The 13,756-nt window shown below is 40.9% G+C and overlaps 1 protein-coding gene across 2 annotated transcripts in view; it reads left to right on the top strand.

The window, feature by feature from the left end:
• Positions 1 to 13,756, top strand: part of KSR2 (kinase suppressor of ras 2) — a 724,223-nt gene that overhangs the window by 504,532 nt on the left and 205,935 nt on the right. For both annotated transcript variants that reach the window (XM_075324106.1, XM_075324115.1), the window contains exons 7-8: positions 5,182 to 5,265; positions 13,280 to 13,347. In XM_075324106.1, the coding sequence (XP_075180221.1) occupies positions 5,182 to 5,265; positions 13,280 to 13,347 (152 nt within the window). The remainder of the gene's footprint in view (positions 1 to 5,181; positions 5,266 to 13,279; positions 13,348 to 13,756) is intronic.

Raw genomic sequence — 13,756 nt, 5'->3', positions numbered from 1 at the left:
ATTCCTTGGACTTTGGTCAAGGGTTCTCTATCTGTTTTCTTTTAGGGATGGCAAACTAAGGGTATGAGCATATAATGTCGTTTAGATGCCAGTGCAGTTTCTGACTTTTCCTGGCTTTGCTCTTGTTCTTACGGTGATGGCAGTTTTCACTCTATACTGCTAAGTTTAGAAAGCGGGTGACTTTCGGTAGTAGAATGAGCATTTCCCTTCATGATGTCATTTAGATGCCAGTGCAGTCTCCGAGTTTTCCTGGCTTTGTTCTTGTTCTTATAATGGCTGCAGCTTTCACTCTATACTGCTAAGTTTAGAGACTGGGTGACTTTCAGTAGTAGAATGAGCATTTTACTTCATGATGTCATTTATATGCCGGTGCAGTCTCCGATTTTTTCTGGCTTTGCTCTTGTTCTTATGTTGATGCAGCTTTCACGCTATGCTGTCAAGAGAGCGGGTGAGTTTCGGTAGTAGAATGAGAATTTCACTTCATGATGTCATTTAGTTGCCAGTGCAGTCTCCGACTTTTCCGGGCTTTGCTCTTTTTCTTACGGTGGCGGCAGCTTTCTCTGTATACTGCTAAGTTAAGCGAGCGTGTGACTTTCGGTAGTAGAATGAGCATTTTTCTTCATGATGTCATTTAGATGCCAGTGCAGTCTCCGACTTTTCCTGGCTTTGCTCTTGTTCTTATAATGGTTGCAGCTTTCACTCTATACTGCTAAGTTTAGAGACCTGGTGACTTTCAGTAGTAGAATGAACATTTTACTTCATGATGTGATTTAGATGCCGGTGCAGTCTCCGAATTTTCCTGGCTTTGCTGTTGTTCTTATGTTGGTGCAGCTTTCACGCTATGCTGTTAAGAGAGCGAGTGACTTTCGGTAGTAGAATGAACATTTTACTTCATGATGTCATTTAGTTGCCGGTGCAGTCTCCGACTTTTCCGGGCTTTGCTCTTTTTCTTACAGTGGAGGCACCTTTCTCTGTATACTGCTAAGTTAAGCGAGCGTGTGACTTTCGGTAGTAGAATGAGCATTTCACTTCATGATGTCATTTAGATGCCTGTGCAGTCACCAACTTTTCCTGGCTTTGCTCTTATGTTGATGGCAGCTTTCACTGTATACTGTTAAGTTTAGAGAGCGAGTGACTTTCGGTAGTAGAATGAGCATTTCACTTCTCCGACTTTTCCGGGCTTTGCTCTTTTTCTTACGGTGGCGGCAGCTTTCTCTGTATACTGCTAAGTTAAGAGAGCGGGTGACTTTCGGTAGTAGAATGGGCATTTGACTTAATTTACTGACGTAGCTAAAAGAAGTAATATAAGACAAAACGTGCAAAGTCATATGTCACTGTGCACTCTATAATAATAATTTATACGCCGCTTTTGTGGCTATTTTTTGGGCAGAATTCGCCTGAAAAATACGTTGTGTGCACATATACCAAGCCAAATCAAAAATACTTGGCAGGTATATGGAGCCATCAATGAATCTGTGCCACAATAACTAATCATGAAATATTTTTCCAGACTTTAAATCAACTTTTTCAAGTAGGAGAGAGAGTAGAGGTACCTTCATATAAAAAGTACCCAAGTGAATAAAAAAAGAAAAACAATAACAATTATAGCTATAATATCACTTTGCACCATAGGAAATTTTTTTTTATGGAAAAATGGGAATAAAAGTATTACAAATTTCATATCCCCTACTAGTAAAGTACTAAGTCCTTCACCTCCCCGGCAGTTCAGCCGATTTGTCTGTAAGAGTTAACCATAGTGTTCCAGGATAGCAATATGTTCCTCTTGCTTAATACAAGGTGATTGATTATCCTGTTTAACAAGAGTAAAGACTGAATGGTTCGCATCCTACTTGAGAGCAATCTCATCTTCTCTCTCGCTCCCTCACTCATCTCCCAAGAAGGAGGATCTGGCCTGAATTTGAATCCCATTTCAGCAACTGAACTATTAAGATGAGATAAAACTCAGCAAGGATGATAAAAAGAAATCAAATTAACTTGAGGTCTGGCAGTAGTGCAATAAACTCAACGCTGTTAAGATGGAAGTATTTTGTATGCGCATTGGAGATAGAAGCCAATCCTTCCTCCCCATCCAGGCATCGATAAGACATTTTCTCGCGTGAATATTGGACTAGGTTAATACTTGGTATATGAAGTTTGATATCAGGCAGACATAATGATGTCCATTCTGCACATTCTGGTAAATCCTTCATGTTGCAAAATTTAAAAGGCATTGTGGGTGTAAAATAAACCAGAATGACAGCAACTTCATGTGAAAATGAAAATGACAATCAAGTACGCTATATCTGTTGGGGAAGTACAAGAGCTGCCTACAAAGTGCAAGTCTTCACATGTAAACATACTGATAAAAGTGGATTTTAACTCAAAAATACGAATATAATTCAAATAATTCATATATTTTACTTGGATACATCAGCATTAATGTAACACACTGACAAAAAGATATAGTTCAACAAAAATTCGAACCTTTCCACGCTCTATGCAACACATTAAATCAGAATAAATAAAGCTTATTCTTACGTAGAGCAAATGAATGGGGAATTAAACTGGTTGTTTCATCTTAAAGTCCATTTCCAGAAAGTATTTTCTCCGGGCACTCCTGTTTCCTCCACCCTCCAAAGACATTCTAATGGGGAATTTAGATTGTAAGCCCCAATGGGGATAGTGATGATGTCTGTACAGTGCTATGTAATATGATGGCACTATATAAGCAATGCATAGTAAATAAAAAAGAATACCACTCTTGTTTATAGGTTGTATTTTGTGTTGCAGCCCAGCCTCATTCAAGAAAATAGAGCTGAGCTACAATACTTCATGCAGCCTATAGACAAGAGTTGGGAAAGAAGAAGCCTTTAAAATCTCCTATAGTTTCACACAATCAATTTAAGGGAATCTGTCAGCAGGTTTTTGCTATGTAATCTGACAGCAGCATTATGTAGGGACAGAGACCCCGATTCCAGCGATGTTTCACTGTAATCCGGTGTTTGGCTCCACACTCACGGGGTGCAATAACAGCTTCAGACTCTATTCACATTGTAGACAGGCAACTTGATGTCTCCTAGTTGCTCAGAGAGACGGGCATCAGCAGATTAATTTCCATTTCTCCTCAGTCCTGAAAAATTTAATTCCCGTGGATTGGTGTGCAGCTCATGGGAGCTTAGGTTGCTGATTACCACCCACTGCCATCTTCTTCCTATTTAAGGGATGGGAATCTGTTTCTATGATCTGATAATAGGTTCAGCATAGCTCCAGCGATTGTGGTGATCCAGTTCTTAGTGATCTGTAGTTGCTATTTTGAGTGGTGTGGAAGTTTCCCTGTTGTGCATTTATTTCCTTCCTTTTTATTTATTCCTATGTACACGTATAGTCTCTCCTTTGTGGTTGAGTGCAGTGTGTATGAGTTTTTGTTCTCCCTTGTCCATGTCATTTTTGTGGGGTTTTGTTACTGTGTTTTCCTGCCCACCCCGAGGGTGAGGGAGAGGGGGAGTAAGATCAGGGCTTGGACAGTAGTCAGGGTCACGCTGGGGGCTCAGACCTTGCTACCATCAAGCGTACTTCTGAGATAAGGGACAGCACAGGGTCCCTAGTCTGAGGGTTAGTCTAAGGGCGGCTTTGCACGTTGCAACATCGCATGTGCGATGTCGGTGGGGTCAAATCGAAAGTGACGCACATCCGGCGTCACTTTCGACATCGTTGTGTGTAAATTCTAGATGATACGATTAACGAGCGCAAAAGCGTCATTATCGTATCATCAGTGCAGGCTCCGACTTTTCCATAATTACGCTGCCGTGACAGGTACGATACTGTTCCTCTTTCCTGCGGCAGCATACATCGCTGTGTGATACGCCGCAGGAGCGAGGAACATCACCTTACCTGCCGCCGGCGGCTCTATGGAAGGAAGGAGGTGGGCGGGATGTTTACATCCTGCTCATCTCCACCCCCCGCCGCTATTGGCCGCCTGCCGTGTGACGTCGCTATGACGCCGCACGACCCGCCCCCTTAGGAAGGAGGCGGGTCACCGGACAGAGCGACGGTCGCAGGGCAGGTGAGTGAATGTGAAGCTGGCATAGCGATAATTTTCGCTACGCCGGCTATCACAAGATATCGTACCTGCGACGGGGGCGGGGACTATCGCGTGCGACATCGCAGCATCGGCTTGCGATGTCGCAACGTGCAAAGCCCGCCTAAGAATCCCTGTGTAATCATTTCATACCCTGTAATAGTCATTTAGTTTACTGGGTGCAGCAGTTATGATAGTCACAGTTTTCTCAGATCTAGCAGAGCTCAGCTGTTGAGCTGTGTATAACCCCACACACTCCACAGCTTTCTGTGTACATTGTTTAATGACAGAGCTGCTAATCAGTGCTGGGGTCATGGTTGGACTTTGAGGCACAAGGCCAGTTGTCTTGTAGTGATAAGCTTCTGCTAATAAAACACATGAATGTACTGAAACAGCATAACATATCTCTGTAATCAGGGTTTGTGTGCCTACATTATGGTGCTGTCAGATTACACAGCAAAAATCTGATGACAAATTCCCTTTAAGACAGATCTGTACCAGATTTTACTTTACAAACTACATACATTGCTAAAGCAATCTCCTAGACCCTATGAGGCTGGTGTACTTACTTGAAATTCTATGTGAAAATAGGTTTATAATCCTATATGAAAGTGTCTTAACTTGATACTATAACGAACATGAGCTGGACTGTTAAAATGTTTGTGTTAATATTATGCAGGAAAATTTTCAAAAAACGTTATATACCAGCTCCATCTGGTCTAAGGGATCTAACAATATATTTAGTTTGTCGTATGAAATCTGTTAACGGATCCCATTTAAATACTTTTTTAATACTCCATTGGTTCTCTATACAAACCTCCCCTAAATCTCTAAAATGCTATGATAGATGGAATGGAAAAAAAAAAAGTTAAAAGTCAGACTGAAGTGAACTTTTGTTGACTTTATGTCAATATAATCTTTTTCCAAAACCTTAAAAAGCAAAAGCCTAATTAATCTTTATATATGGCGGAAATTATTTCTTTGGTGTATGAGGGCTAACCAGTCTTGACTGTAGGACAGCAAAGGGCATCTCTAATAACGAATGACTAATATATCTACTACAACTTTGTGAGTGAACTTAATATACTTCCCTTATTTCGCAGGTTCTCAACCAAGTACTGGATGTCTCAGACCTGTACTGTCTGTGGGAAAGGGATGCTATTTGGACTCAAATGTAAAAACTGCAAGTATGTGATTCACTTTATACCCTGTGCAGAACTGTTCATGACTCAGATGAAATGTATTTAAACTTGGGGATGGATAAAATACGCTTCTTTTCAGTGCAGATTATTGCTATATATTTTAATAATAGAAATATTTTTCCCCGCTATTCCAGAATTAGTATTCTAAATGGAATGAGCATTTTCAATACAAAATGTATTACCTGAAGTATTGTGTTATTCCATATTTACAAATAGATTTATAGTGTTTAATACAACATTCTGTCAATAGCCTCCCTAGAAATTACACTATTTTAGTTTGTCCACAGATAGATATTTTTTATGACCCATATACATACATTATAATGAGCCATGTACAGCGGGTGAAATAAGTACGGATTATGTCATCAATTTTCTAGTAAATATATATCTAAAAGTGCTATTCCCACCATATGTCAGTAACAACCCATCCAATCCACACAGGCAAAGAAATCAAGCCATAGATGTCCATACATTTGTTTTTCTTTAATAATGAGAAATGACATACGTAAAAAATATGGAACATATGAACACAGAAATAGGTGCAAAAAGCCATGGAAAGTCATGACACTACCTGTAACCTTTCAGTAATTAGAAAGCAATCTTGCTACTTAATGAAAAAGATTATCAGCTGGTTCAACTGATGGCCTACAAAAAGGTGTCTTATTACCAAGGTGCCACACAAAAAACATCTCATGATGGGTAAAACCAGTGAGCTGTCTCAAAACCTTTGTAACCTTATTGTTGCAAAACATACTGATAGCATTGATTACAGAAGAACTTCTAAGCCACTGAATGTTCCAGTGACCACTGTTAGGGCCATAATCTGGAGGCATAAGGAACATCATTAAAACAAAAACCAGCCACGACCAGGTGCTCACCACAAGATTTTAAATAGAGGAGTGAAAGAATTATCAGAAGAGTTGTCAAAGAGCCACAAAACCCCTATGGAGAGTTACAGAAAGACCTGGAATCAGCAGTTAACAATAGTTTAAAAAAAAAAACCATTGAGCAGCCTCCATGGCCTGTATGCTCACCATGCAAGACTCCATTGCTGAAGAAAAAGCATGTTCAAGTGCTTTTAAAGTTTGCTCAACAACATTTAGACAAGCCTGTGAACATTGGGAGAATATAATCTGGTCAGATGAGACTAAGATGTAACTCTTTGAATGCCATAATACACACCATGTTTAGAAGCCAAAAGGCACCATACTAACAGTAAAGTTTGGAGGTGGGAACTTCATGGTGTGGGGCTGTTTTTCAGTATATAGCACTAGCAAACTTCATATAATTGAAGGAAGGATGAGTGGACAATTGTAATGAGACATTCTTGATAAAAAATCAGCTGCCATGTGCCATGATGATGAAGATGAAACAGGTATTGACAGTTCAGCAAGACAAAGATCCCAAACACACAACCAAGGAAACTCTCAATTGGTTTCAGAGAAAAAAATAAAGCTGATAGAATGGCCAGGCCGATCACCTGACCTTAATAGAAAATTTATGCAAGAAACTAAAGCACAGAGTTCATAGGAGTCCATGGAACCTTCAGGATTTGAAAAGTCAAAAAAGAGGAAAAAACAAGAGCATATGTGCAAAATATAGAAAACTTTATTAGAAAATCACAATAAGTATTTATAAAATCAAAATATTAAAAACCACCACAGGAGATGAGGGGGGTACATATTATAGACAAAAGGAGGGTCTACTTTTAATAGTAAAAGGGACCATAAGTACCTAAAGTGCATCTGCACCTAGGAGAACACACAGGCCCAGTCCCATATCAACATGTTGCCCCCGAACCAAAGGTAAGGGGGATACATGACGTCTGATGGGAAATGGTCCCCCAATATAAAAAATGTAAATGTAAATAATCACTCCACAGTCCACTGTAAGTGTAAGTGGGAGCAGGCGATCAAAACGTAGCACCTGCGCAAAAATAATACCATTAAAAACATCAGCTTGAGACACAAAAAATAAGCCATCACTGAGCTCCAGATTCTGAAAAATGAGAACGCTACGGTTTGCAGAAAATGGCGCAAAAAATGCACCACTTTTTAGGACATACTCTGATTTTTTTTTAACCCCTTAGATAAAAGTAAACCTATACATGTTTGGTGTCTACGAACTCGTATAGTGAATAAAATATCTCAAAACCAATCATGCAATCCCACTTTTTTTTTTTTTGCAATTTTTCTGTAAAGAAACCAGTTACACTGCAATCCCTTGTGTGGCCTATCTTCTTCCCGCGCTCCAACACCATCATCTATCCCCTGGGGCCTGGCCCTACTTGCGGAGGGCCCAAAATCCAGGCTGCCATTAACATCAGCCCCAGTAGTGAGAAACTGTGCAGTGACGGCTCCATCTAAATAGCCGCAACCCGCAAGTGGCGTCACGACAAAAACTTTATTATCATTCCTATGTACATAACCCCTTTCAAGCGACCCCCAGGGTCACAGAACCAGGCAACGGCCACCCAGTGAACTGTCCCAGTGAATATACTGCCCGGGACCGAGTACCGTATAGCCCTGGGGTGCGTCATTTACACAGGACAAAAGGGCTGCCAATCCAGATCGTTTTTAAGAAAGCTTAAATATAACTGCACTTAACAATGCGGTTCTTTGCCTGTTCGGACAGTCTAAAAGTTGGCAACACGCATTCCTTGCAATGTTCAATCTCCAATTATTGTCCTTTCTGGATGGGCCTTAAACGAAATCTGTCATCTTAATTTTGCCACCTATTCTGAGAGCAGCATATTGTAGAGACACAGACCCTGATTCCAGCGATGTGCCACTTAGGCTACTTTCACACATCCGGTTTTTGCTCTGCGGCACAATACGGCGCTCTGCAGAAAAACCGCAACTGTTTTTTTTGCCGCCGGTTGCGGGTTTTTTTGCATAGACGTACATTAGTGCCGTATTGTGCCGCATGGGCTTGCGTTCGGTCCGGTTTTTGCCGCATGCGGCAGATTTAGCCGATGCCGCGGCTGGATGAAACGTTGCCTGCAACGTATTTTGCTCCGGCAAAAAAAAACGCATCGCGCCGCATCCGGCCGCTGCGGCGCATTTTTCAATGCATGCCTATGGACGCCGGATGCGGCGCGATGCGGAAAAAAACGCATCCGGCCTCCGCATGCAGTTTCTTCCACTGCGCATGCTCAGTAGCGTGCCGCAACCGGAAAAAAACGGACCGGCCGCATGTAAAAACTTATGCAAAGGATGCGGTGTTTTCGCCGCATCCGTTGCATAGGTTTCACAGCCGGATTGAGCCGCACGGCTCAAACCGGATGTGTGAAAGTAGCCTTACTGGGCTGCAGAGTGTAGTTTTGATAAAATCACTCGTTTATCAGCAGAAGATTATTATCAGAGGATTAGTATTGCCAAGTAGTCCTCTATATTCATGAGCTCTGTAAAACCGCTGATCACTATCTTTCTGCCAAAAAAAAGAAAGTTGCCAATCAGTGGTGTGGGTGGGGTAATACAGAGTTCAGAATTCAGACAACTGCTAGCTCTGCAACTGATAAAACAGTGAAATTATCAAAACTGCAGCAAGCAGCCCAAGAAGTAGTAAGTGATACATTGCTGGAATCAAGGACTCTGCCCCTACATCTTGCTATCAATCTGATATAATTCCCTAATACAGATCTTAAAATGACATGTTTACCTCTTCCTTTTGTCTCTAGAAGTTAAATATAGGGAAGATTTTATATATATTTTTATATATTTAGGTCATTAACATATAGGGGTGAAATGTATGAATGTGCACAGAATATTCTCAGCAAGCCCTGCGGTTTTGAGCAGCACCGCACAGCCGTCCTCCACTGCGTGGCCTCTTATGTCTTCCTTGTGCCTTTTATTTTCACCTTCACACTTTAGATTTAACAAATAAATCTAATGGCCAAGAACAGTCAGGAGCACACCACTAAATAACAGGGCTGTTTTCACTATGAACTGCAGAGACATCAGTCACATGCTTGACTCTGTTTTGTATTTGGAAATAACCTTCACAAAGTTCTCAGCGGCTATGACTATAATAGAGGGAACTCAATTACCAACATAAAAATGAAAACGAGTACAAAATCAATCTTGAAAACGATAGGTATTTGATCACATATACTGCAAAAACTACAGCACAGTCACATTTACTATGGGGGGGGCAGGAAAGCATCCAAGCTGAGCAGCATGGAGTGTAATGTGTACTGTATGTGAGTATCAAATGGGAACTAGAAGGCAATATATACAATTATGGTATGAACTAACTCAAGTTTAATAAAAACAGCTTCCAAATTTGGTAATTTCCACTTTTTATTTTGAAGGGTTATTCCTATGTAATTATTTTATGTCTGACTCTGCCCACAGTAAGAGGTGCTACAAACCAGCAGAGAACGTCTGAGCTATATTGGGCCTAAAATGGTTTCCATAAAAAAGCAGTGCTGCATACCTCATAGTGTAAAGCTGTTTCCATAGCTCCTATTAAAGGGAATCTGTCAGCAGGATTTTGGAATGTGATATGATGGCAGCATTAAGAGGCTGAGACACTGATGTGTCACTTATTAGGATCTATGCTTTGGTTTCAATACAATAAATGTTTTATTAACACTGCCTGGACTATAGCCCGCCTGATCCCTGGTCTGACCACGCTCCCTCCTCTGTTAAGCAGCTCACTGTCAATAGACAATGTACACACAAATCTGTGGTGTGGCTGAGGTTAGCTTTCTGAGATCTGCTACATCTAAAAACTCTGCTTCACCCAGTAAATTAAGTAATACATCACTGGATTCAGAGTGCCTTTCCCTAAATTATGCTGCTCTCAAATGAGGTAGCAAAAACCTGGTGACAGATTCCCTTTCATTTCTGTAATTGATATTGGACCAGGTTACCCGGTTGACACTGTAAGGTGGCAGAACCTTGAAGGAGTTATTCCCCTCTCAGCCAAGAGGAATAACTAATGAAAAACAGTATCCAAAACAGTAAATTTCATTTTTATTTTAAACTCAGGTAGGGTCTTACTGTAGTTGTGTATATCACTATACGGAATAGTCAAATACAGTAAGCAATACACCCCATGCTGCTAAAGTTGGATGAGTTTTCCTGCCCTTGACTTATTAAATATTACTGTTGTCAGGCTGCCACTAGGGGGAGCTAGAGTCCTGCAGGGAAATACACAACACGGAGCTGAATAAGCAAGGAGGGAAACTCTGTGTGTGCTGGTGCAGTATCTCGCAGCATCAGCCGAAAAGCATCAGCGGGGGATGGTCGGGCAGGCTGAGTCATACACAGTACGGGGAGAAGGAAGACCGCAGGAATGAGCAGAGGCAGGGTCGAGGCCAGGCCGAGGTCAATACCAGAGGAAGCAACCGAGTGGGGAGGTAGGAAAGGGAGGAACAACCGGGACTATTGTGGGAAGGAAGGAGGTGGGACAGAGGAATTACAGAATGACTAGGGGACGGAATATAGACAGAAACTGAGGGCACAGAGAGGAGACGGATCAGGATCACACTTACAGGGACCAGTAAATACAGGCAAAGCAGCGCTAAGCTTATAGCTGGCGCTGGTTCACCGGAGATAACAGTATTTAAAGCATCCAAGCTCCGGAAGGGAGGCCTGGGAGAAGGCTCTGCCCCCTAGCAATGTGGATGGGGAGGCGAAACCGTGACAACTGTGCTATAGTTATGGTAGGATATGTGATCAAAAACCTATCGTTGGCAAGATTAATTTTGCCCTTATTTTCATTTTTATGCTGGAAATTGAGTTCCTTCTATTCCTTACTTCAATGTCGCCTAATAGGAACCTGCAAATTATTTTGAAATATTTATATATCATAACAATTTGTTTACTCTATCATGCTTTATCCTTAAAGTGATTCTCTGAGAAATGTTCTAAAATAAATAAATAAAATGTCTTAAATAGCAAACATTTTTTCAAGTACCTTTATTTATATTTAGCAAAAATGTGTGCTTCATCTAGTGCACGCTGTCAGGAGGTTAAAGATGGCAACTTCCATCTAGCTGTGTATAAAAATCCTAGAACGTGTGAAGATCGAGACAGACATTCTTCCTGCTCTGAACTGAACTGTCAGGCTGACTGAGATGGATGTTCTTTCTTAGTCAGTTAAAGAAAGGTGTTTATCTTCTCCTTTAGTCTGCCTCACTCAGTGTCCTGTCAGGTTGACTGAACAGTGGACTGTGTGTTCACGATGCCTGACAGTCCGTCCTCCTGTGTGTCCTCTGAAATCTAGGACAGGTACACACTGTTTATGGTAGCTGCCATCATTTAAAATCCTGACAGAATGCACTAGATGAAGCATACCTTTTTGTTAAATAAAGGTATAGTATTTAGAAAAAAAAGTAATATTTAAATTTGTTTTATTTATTTTCTAACAATTCTCAGAGATAATCTGTAAAAGAGATCTATGTCAGTCTACAAAAACTCTGTTAACATATACAGATGTACCGTGTTTCCTTGAAAATATGACACTGTCTTATATTATTTTTTGCCCTGAAAAATGCTCTAGGTTTATTTTTGGGGTAGGGTTATGTTTGGGGAAACATGGGTTGATGGATTGGGTTAAGATTACCCACAAAAGAAGGCAGGCACCCCCCAGGAGAATCATACTTGCCAGACCCCAGACATCTGCATCACTCCCAGGTCTCATGAGTTCCACAGCCCGTGCTCCCAGTAGTGCAGGTCCTCGACGTGTTCCACCACAAGTCCTCGATGTGTTCCACCACAAGTCCTCAATGTGTTCCACCACAGGTCCTCGATGCATTGCACTGCAGGTCCTCTCGGAAGCAGTACGGTATCCCCGTATGTGTGTGTGATGTTACTGCGATCAGATGTGTGTGTGTGTGTGTGCGTGTGATGTGTGATGTCACTGTGATCGGATTTGTGTGTGTGTCTGAGAATAGAGGGATCCTGGACCCGATGTGTGTGTGTGTGTGTGTATATATATGTATGTGAGCAGACCTGACAGCAACGCTGATCAGCCTGGGAGAGCTCATCCATTGTCGGCACCTGCCAGTTGTAGCTATTCAAGGTCTGGTGAGTGCGTATGCAGGGTCTGTCTTCTCTCTTTTGGGGCTGTCTTCTCTCTTTTCGGGGGTGTCTTCTTTCTTTAAGTGTCCTTCATTGTTAAATAACAACTAGTTCTTATTTTCTTGCTGGACTTATATTAAAGGCATACTCCGAAAAGGCTGAAAATCCCTGCTAGAGCTTATTTTCGGGGTAGGGCTTATTTTTGGGAAACATGGTAGCAGCTGCCACCTTGACAGCAGTGTGCCTACATGCGGTTTATTAAGTTAATGTTTTGATGAGCCTAAAATTGTTTTTTTTTTTTGTGATAGCAAAATAATAAAAAAAAATCTTCTTTCAAATCTGCAGGGATACCGCCTCCATCAGTCCTGAAGCTGGTTGCATGCTATATATGATTCACATGTCCACTGTAGTCAATCACTGGCCTCAGCAGAAATGTTCTTTACATGCTCAACATCACCTCTGAGGCCAGTAAATGAAGACAATAGTAATGGAAAGTATAGCATGTCTGTGATATCACCACTTCAAGACTGATGGTGTTTTTTTTATTAATGTATTATCCTATTGCCATTTTTTAAGCTATTTTCCCTTTAATTAGTTGGCAGAACAATGGCTGGACTCGGCATAGGGCAACAGGATAATATATAATGCTGTGTGTGCATTTTGGGTGTGCTCATACAATCATCACTGGTCTAAACTAAAACTTTTAACTTTCATAAAAAAAGAAACATTTCATTGACTGAATTTCCAAGGAAATCTGGCAATTTTATTTTAATTTTTATTTTGTATTTGATACTTTTTTACTTTTGGCAAATAAGCGATGAAGTAGCTCCCACATTGTACTTCTGATTGCACCAATAAATCCAGTAATTGTGGATCTCCTGCTGCCATATTAGCTTATTTTACTAGCAATTTACTTATATTTTACTCTTTATACTAACGACTTACTTTTGTTCCTTTTTCCTCTATAGGCTAAAGTGCCACAACAAATGCACCAAAGAGGCCCCTCCATGTCATTTGTTAATTATACATCGGGGAGGTATGTATCCCGGGAGTACAGAGACTTCAATTGTAGATTTCAGCACTTAGAATTCTCATTGGATCTTAAGATAATTTACGTGAAATAATACAATCAAGATAACGGTGGAGAAGACCCTGGTGGACCTATCTAGGCTTGCACAAGACCGATCTTCATCCAGCTAGTCGCCATAGCTCGAGATCGAGACAAAGGCCATTAAATGATAAAGAGAAATAAAGAGAATACATTGAGCATTGTACATTCAGTGTTCCCAGCAGATTTGCTGTGCCTTTTTTTATTCAAAGGAAATGCAACCATTGTGTATAGTGTGTCAATCAGTTCACTATGTGCGCTAGTGATATTTTACTATTAGAATGTTAATCATTCTATGGATCTATGCTTTCACAAAAAAACGGAAATGGAAACCCTA

Source organism: Anomaloglossus baeobatrachus, chromosome 1 (genome assembly GCF_048569485.1).
Source record: "Anomaloglossus baeobatrachus isolate aAnoBae1 chromosome 1, aAnoBae1.hap1, whole genome shotgun sequence".
Classification (NCBI taxonomy): domain Eukaryota; kingdom Metazoa; phylum Chordata; class Amphibia; order Anura; family Aromobatidae; genus Anomaloglossus; species Anomaloglossus baeobatrachus.
The sequence above is the reverse complement of the archived record's forward strand: the minus strand, read 5'-3'. Positions and strand labels throughout refer to the sequence as shown.